Source organism: Barbatula barbatula, assembly GCF_947034865.1.
Source record: "Barbatula barbatula genome assembly, chromosome: 6".
NCBI lineage: Eukaryota > Metazoa > Chordata > Actinopteri > Cypriniformes > Nemacheilidae > Barbatula > Barbatula barbatula.
Window position 1 is genome coordinate 15161554 of NC_136765.1, and position 7446 is coordinate 15168999.

The following is a 7446-nucleotide window of genomic DNA, read 5'->3' on the forward strand; positions in this document are numbered from 1 at the left end:
TTACGGTCTTTCACATAAAATCATCTACATATTATAAAAACATTGTGAAAATACAACCTTGATATCTTTGACCTCATAAGAGCATGTCAATCATTGAAATTACAGTGAAATCAATGAGACATTGATGGTTAGATTTTGAGACTTTGCTCTCAAACCAAAGGTTTTAACAGGCAGGTTTACATATAAGGAAGACGAGGAACTTTTTAATTGAAGTCTGCCCTGAAAAACCTATTTTCACAAAGCTCTCGAGAACATGATACATTAAGGATGTATGAAATCAAAGGTATACGGTACATACAAAGCTATGTAAGCCTTTGGTTAGGATGATTGGTGCGGATTATTATTTGTAGCAACTCAAAAATAATTATAATAATTGACAGCGGACATATTGTTCATTAGTTTACATACACCTGATTCTTAAACATATTGTGTTGCCATATACTGTATAATATTTGATAATGCAATTGGCGTAGCTGTTAGATTATATATATATATATATATATCTACTCACCTAAAGGATTATTAGGAACACCATACTAATACTGTGTTTGACCACCTTTAGCCTTCAGAACTGCCTTAATTCAACAACGTGCTGAAAGCCAAATTCTGACTCTACCATCTGAATGTCTCAACAGAAATCGAGACTCATCAGACCAGGCAACATTTTTTCCAGTCTTCAACTGTCCAGTTTTGGTGTGCTCGTGCAAATTGTAGCCTCTTTTTCCTATTTGTAGTGGAGATGAGTGGCAGCCGGTGGGGTCTTCTGCTGTTGTAGCCCATCCGCCTCAAGGTTGTGCGTGTTGTGGCTTCACAAATGCTTTGCTGCATACCCCGGTTGTAACAAGTGGATATTTCAGTCAAAGTTGCTCTTCTATCAGCTTGAATCAGTCGGCCCATCTCCTCTGACCTCTAGCATCAACAAGGCATTTTCGCCCACAGGACTGCCGCACACTGGATGTTTTTCCCTTTTCACACCATTCTTTGTAAACCCTAGAAATGGTTGTGCACGAAAAATTCCAGTAACTGAGCAGATTGTGAAATACTCAGACCGGCCCGTCTGGCACCAACAACCATGCCACGCTCAAAATTGCTTAAATCACCTTTCTTTCCCATTCCATCATTCAGTTTGGAGTTCAGGAGATTGTCTTGTCCAGGACCACACCCCTAAATGCATTGAAGCAACTGCCATGTGATTGGTTGGTTAGATAATTGCATTAATGAGAAATTGAACACAGTTCCTAATAATCCTTTAGGCGTGTGTGTGTGTGTGTGTGTGTGTGTGTGTGTGTGTGTATATATATTACATATACATAATACAGTATATATATATTTGAGTTGTGTTTATTGCACTTTTGCATAGACTTGGCTATACAATTGCCTAAATCATTGTCTTTCAAAAAACTTACCATTACAAACTGTAAATATCAGTGAACAGATGAATATATCAACTGTAAAAATAAAATGCTTTCCAGAAATGAGGCTCCCCATACTTTATTGCTGGATGCCATCCATTCAAGCAGATTAATTCAAAACAAAATGATTTAACCTGCTGTCTGCTTCATGGTCAGACTTTGCCCTGGCTGTTTTTTGGTGAAAGTAAAATTTAACCTCAGAAAATACAAGAGCATGGAAAAAACAGGAAATCCATTTTCTCTTTTTTTTTTAAACAACAACAAACTTTACAAAACATAATATAAAAAATCTAAGAGGATCATAAAAACCATAAAAATGTTCGCTTTTGGCAGAACCCAAAAGTTTTTAAGAGATTGTGTAAGCCTGGCAACGACTCAAATAATATGACACTGTCTACTACAGTCCCCCAGGTACAAAGTTCATTATGGTTAAAATATCTCATATACAGTACACCACTGTATTCTAATATTAAATGCAAACATACCCAATTTAGACCTTCATTTCTACTGTATTTGATGTTTTACTAAAAAGAAAGAAAAACACTAAAGACATTCACATTGTGCAATAAAGAGGTTAACAGTTTTCTAACTGTGTTGAGAGAGGACTACATTCCAGCTGGCTCTTCATTTCCTTCTGCTTGGTAAAAGAAGCATCTGTCTCTCTTGTGGAGTTTAAGGGCCATCTGATATTAAAAACCAAAGCATTACACATGCATACAGTATGTAGTGCAGCAATGTATATTTGGATCAAAGGTTGCAGCAGTTATTAAATGTTTTACATGTGACACTGTCAGGCACAAATATCCTCCATAAACTATATGTACAAAATGGCAGTAAATCTTTTTACCTTCTTTATAATGTTGACCATTTGGCTACATACAGTTTTGACCCATGTGTCTTAAAACATCACCCCTATACTACAGCATGTTTACTTATAAATTTGACATCTTTTGGATTGCTTACAGGGTTTTGAACATAAGCTTCGAAGTCTGACACACTATCGCATTAAACTCTTTGGAATTCAAAATATTTCCAATCATGTCTACGTTTGTTTGTCTGGACATCATCTACTAACACGAGCAGCCCATTGGTAATGTCTCCGGTCAAACCTATTGTATAAGAATCTAAAGCACCTTAGGATAATATCAAACATCACAGGTCTTTTCAACTGGTTTTCTAGCCAGCTGCTTTAAGTACAGTTAAACCAGTTTGGTGAATAAAAATGATCTCACCGTGAACAGCATGCAAGCTTCAGTCTGGGCTGTCTCTCACAGTCCTGTACTGTATCTGGTAAAGGGATGCCGCTGGTCTCTGGAAGAAGCGGACAGAGGGCTGCACCAATGATGGGCCCGCTGCTATAACAGATCATAGCTGGCAGTGGGACCACACCCTCGGGGGTCACCACCGCATTTATAATACAGGCCACCCGGTAACACAGACTAACCAGCCCGACACACTTCTGCCTGCATGGAGGTGAGAAAAAAGACTTTAAATGTACTATATGTATTTGGCAGGGCTGTCACAATATTAGATTTTTACGACATGATTATCGGGCCCTAAAGAATAATAAACCCGGTCATTGATAAAGCAGAGCTCTTTAAGCTACAGTATTTATCATTTCTTTAACAAATTCTAACTAGTAAGTGTGAGAAATGTGCTTATCTTTTTATTGCAGAGCTGTTTGATTAAGTATGCATGATTGACACCAACACGTAATATTATGTAACTGGGGCAAAACAAGTTTTATACTGTCTGTCATGAATCAGCACTTTTTTACTTTAAAGGGATAGTTCACCTAAAAATGAACATTCGATCAACATTTACACGCCCTCTTGTCATTTCAAATCTGTATGAATTTCTTTCTTCTGCAGAACACAAAAGAAGATATTTTGAAGAATGATGGTAACTGAACAACAGTGGCTTCCATTGAGTTGCACTGGTTTTATGTCTATAAGGGGGAAGTCAATGGGGGCCAGTGTGGTTTGGTTACCAGCATTGTTAAGAATATCTTAACTGCAAAAGAGGGTTTAAAAGGCAAGAGGGTGAAACATACATAGTGTCTAAGGGTCCAATCACTGGACATAATGTGTGTACCTTATTACAGTGGGAAACAGCTCGATTCCATAGAGCAAAGAGACACAAGTGGTAGACTGCATACAAAGCTTGCCAATCAAAGCCAGAGTCATAACAAGCTCCGGCATGTCTATTCAGAGGGAGTGAGCAATGGAAAGAGGTAAGTTTTGGTTTTGTGATATTTTAAGAGTCATCTACACTAAGAACTAAGTAGACTGGACTATGATTTAAGACATTTGGTCATCATTCACGCAGAGTGTGCTTACAGTATTACAGCGTTCCTCACCACAGAATCTGGAGACGAGCAGGGACAGCATACAGGAAATACCACTGAGGAACAGAGAGGCCATGCTGAAGGGCCTGCGTCCCCATCGCTTCAACAGAAATGGAAGAAGCAAAGAAGGAGACTCCGATAGTCCAGAGAAAAACTGCGCCAGATAGATATTTACTCCAAAACTTCCCACACTGAAGCATATCCCAAAATACGTAAGAGCAGACGCAAAACTGAAAAAAAATAAGATTAATTAATTTTTAGGGAGGTTTTTACAGTACAAAAAACAGTCATTGTTCGAATATTTTTTTCACGTATACAATGTTGGCACTAGTTTCAGAAAAGTGGGTTTTTATGTAACAAAGTTACATAAAAGCTTCATCACTATTTACCGCTACCTACGTTTGCGTAACAACTTATGTAAGACATTCCTCAGGGTATTAGATGGGCCAGGATGGTCAAAAGAAAGCACAAGTGAGATATGCACATGACAAACTAAAGGAACAGTTCACCCGAAACGAAAACAATTTATTCACCGTCTCACACCTGTATATGACTCTTTGTAATTTTGAAAACAAAAGACAACATTTTGAGATATGTATCAGTGGTTTTTGTCTATACAATGGAAGCCAACGTTCTTCAAATATCTTCTTTTGTGTTTTGCAGAAGAATGAAAGTCACACAGGTTTGAAATGACAAGAGGGCGAGTAAATGATGACCAAATTGTCATTTTTGGGTGAACTACCTCTTTAATGAAACAGCATTATCTCGAAATGTGAGTATAACCATAATAATGAAACCTCCCTACCCAATATAACTCATGATAAATAGCCGCAGCAGTATAGTAGGCGATGTAAAGTTTTTGTAATGAGACTCTGTTTCAGTGTAGATCTTCTCCGGGTGGGACTTCTGGTTCTCGCTGTCCATGGAGCCCAAAAGCTGTCAATTAAATAAACACTTCAATATACATACTGTATTTATGAAGATTTTGGTTCCAAAAGGATGGTAAATCCATGTGTTTTATTATGTTATCATGTTTTTATTGTGTTTTATTGTGTTAGATAGCTGTACTTTTTTGTTATCATGGCTTAAATCAAAACAAACCAATTGCAGTTTGATTGATATAAATTGGATTGCACAACAAAAAAACTGTAAAAAACAGAGTTATCTCATTTTGGAACAAAACTCTTCATAATACTTTATTATATATACTTGTACGTCACAGTAAAACAGTATGTCCCTCCACCTTTATAGGTCCAATGTGTCATTTTTTTTGACAGAAATGCAATGTAATATTCATAACTATATCTTCAGGCGTGTATAGAATGAGCAATTTCTATCTACACACACCGCGGGTCCCCTTACATAGCCCTAAACAGACAAAAGTAAACATGTTTTCTCCTTTGGCAAAGAAGTGAAAACACATCTTAGTTCTGTGTCAGCCACCGTAGTGCTTCAAAAGGTAGGGGACGAGTTGGTTGCGGTTTGAAACCTCACCACTGGATGCGGCAAAATTTCATACACTGGAAATTTACGGATTCTAGATAGATTATGACTTACCATCCCCATATATTGTTTGTCCTCAGGACTTCTGTTTTGATAGCCCTCTAATGTTTTCAGTCTCTTATTTAGAAGCAGCCATCTAGGAGATTCTGGAAGAAAGCTGATAATTGCAAAGAAATCAGTGTTTAATTGTACATTATGATGCATTGAAGATTTGTGATTGGTCTACCAACAAGTAAAGAGGTAGAAAGATAATCTGAGGAATGCCCAGTGCCAGATGAAACTGCATCCAGCCATTGGTCAAAAAAGCAATGCCGGCCAGTCCCATCATTCCAACACTGAAGGTAAACGAAAAAAGAGTGGGTGGCCAGACACGATACTTCGGCAGGCTCCATTCGACCCCTAAGAAATCAGATGAGCACCTGTATCAGACCTCATAAGGCAAAAACACAATAAATGAACAATTCAACCAAAAATTCTGTCATCGTTTAATAACCATCACTTTGTTCCAAATCTGTGTCCATTTCTTTGTTCTGATGAAACCAGAGAAAGATATTTGGAAGAATGCTTCTAACCAAACAGTTCTCAGCCATCATTCACTATCTATTATTGTAGGAACATTTTTCTTTTTTCTGTTGAACATAAAATAAGATATTTTGAAGAATGTATGAAAGTAAACAGTTCTGGGGCGAACATTGTGAGTTTCTATGGTAGTCAATGGTGGCCAAGAACTGTTTGGTTACAAGCATTCTTCCAAACATCTTATTTTGTGTTCATCATAACAAAGAGATGTATACAGATTTGGAACCACTTTATAATAAACAAAGATTTGGAGGACGACCACAACATTTTCATTTATGTTGACTTTCCCTTTTATATAGATTTTTGTCAAAGGAATCAATCATGGGGGGAAATAGCAACTTGGAGAGTGGCTTAGTGGTTGTTTGGGAGCAAAAAAAAGAGTCAACCTCACCTAAACTGTAGGTGCAGATGTGAATGGCACAACTGGCCGCTCCAGTGATGCAGCGCGCGGTCAGATACACAGACACGTACGGCAGAAACGCAACGACCAGCGTAGCAGCTGCGTGGACAGCTGAGCAGCATATGAGGAGAAACTTCTTTCCATACCTGAGTGAAAAGATATTGCACACGCAACGTTACTTTGTTTTCGCAATTGAGTCCTAGAGTATGATGTAGTGTCAAACACCCACTTGTCAGATAAAGCGCCGCCGAGCAAAGATCCGATAAGTAATCCTGTCATGTACGTCGCCTGTCCGTGTGCAAAGTGATTATTAGGACACGTTGCACCCTGTTGTGAAATAAATACAGTTTAACCCACAGATAACCTAAACGTGTTGGGCTTTAAATAAATAGACGGCTATAAACGCAAACGTGTGCACAGATAACGTTACTCACACGTTGAAGGTAGCTGCGATTCTCCGTCCAATTTCTGATGGTGGACAAATTACTGTCAACCGTGTGGTTCAGATACTTGCTTTTTATATAGTCATCGCAAGAATTCATGTGTAGCGTAAACACGTCCACGAAAAATGTAAATGCTGTGAAAAAAATCGGTAAAATGAGGATTAAATAAGCGCGTCTTTGTAGCGGACTGACAAACAAACAAGCATCGTGCGTCGTCATTTCGCCAGCGGGTCAAAACTCTAAACTCTTAACTCGGTGAAGATGATCTCTGAATTAAAATCTTTAGATGTACTGTCAGCATACATGCAGCGCGGAAATGTCCCTGTCAGGAATGAATGAAGACGCCCCTGTAGTCCAAGTAAGTTATTATGAAGATGCATAACATTGTTGATAATATGGTCGACGTGGTCAGTACGGTGTACGGCAGGCTATAGTAACTGGTCACACTTTACACTTCAGTGAACAGGACAATGTATCAAAGTTCCTTGCACCACCTCTCTACCGTGGAACCACCACACTATTATGAAACTTGAATTATTAATGCACACATGCACATTTGTTTTTATATCATTGTGGGGAGTTTCTCTTGCTTTTACGGAACTATTGATAGTTTCTACACCATATGCGACACATCAAAACCTGATCGTCACAGAATTGTACATTTTTCACGCATAGTTTTGTTCTTCTGAGTGCCAAATCGATACCTTTAAAACGTTGCCGGTGCCTTAATAGTTAGGCTACTTTTAAAAAGAGCCACAAAAC

General features: G+C 38.3%; 1 protein-coding gene across 1 annotated transcript; it reads right to left on the bottom strand.

Annotated features, from left to right (window-relative positions):
- Positions 1 to 1324: 1324 nt before the first annotated feature.
- Positions 1325 to 7208, bottom strand: LOC306895645 (solute carrier family 22 member 6). Its single transcript, XM_079459033.1, has 10 exons — positions 6676 to 7208; positions 6471 to 6568; positions 6233 to 6387; positions 5493 to 5661; positions 5317 to 5419; positions 4565 to 4695; positions 3772 to 3989; positions 3507 to 3615; positions 2645 to 2875; positions 1325 to 2095 (listed from the first exon to the last, which is right to left on the bottom strand). The coding sequence occupies exons 1-10, from the start codon at positions 6901 to 6903 to the stop codon at positions 1987 to 1989; spliced, it is 1551 nt and encodes a 516-aa protein (XP_079315159.1). The 5' UTR covers positions 6904 to 7208; the 3' UTR covers positions 1325 to 1986.
- Positions 7209 to 7446: the final 238 nt, after the last annotated feature.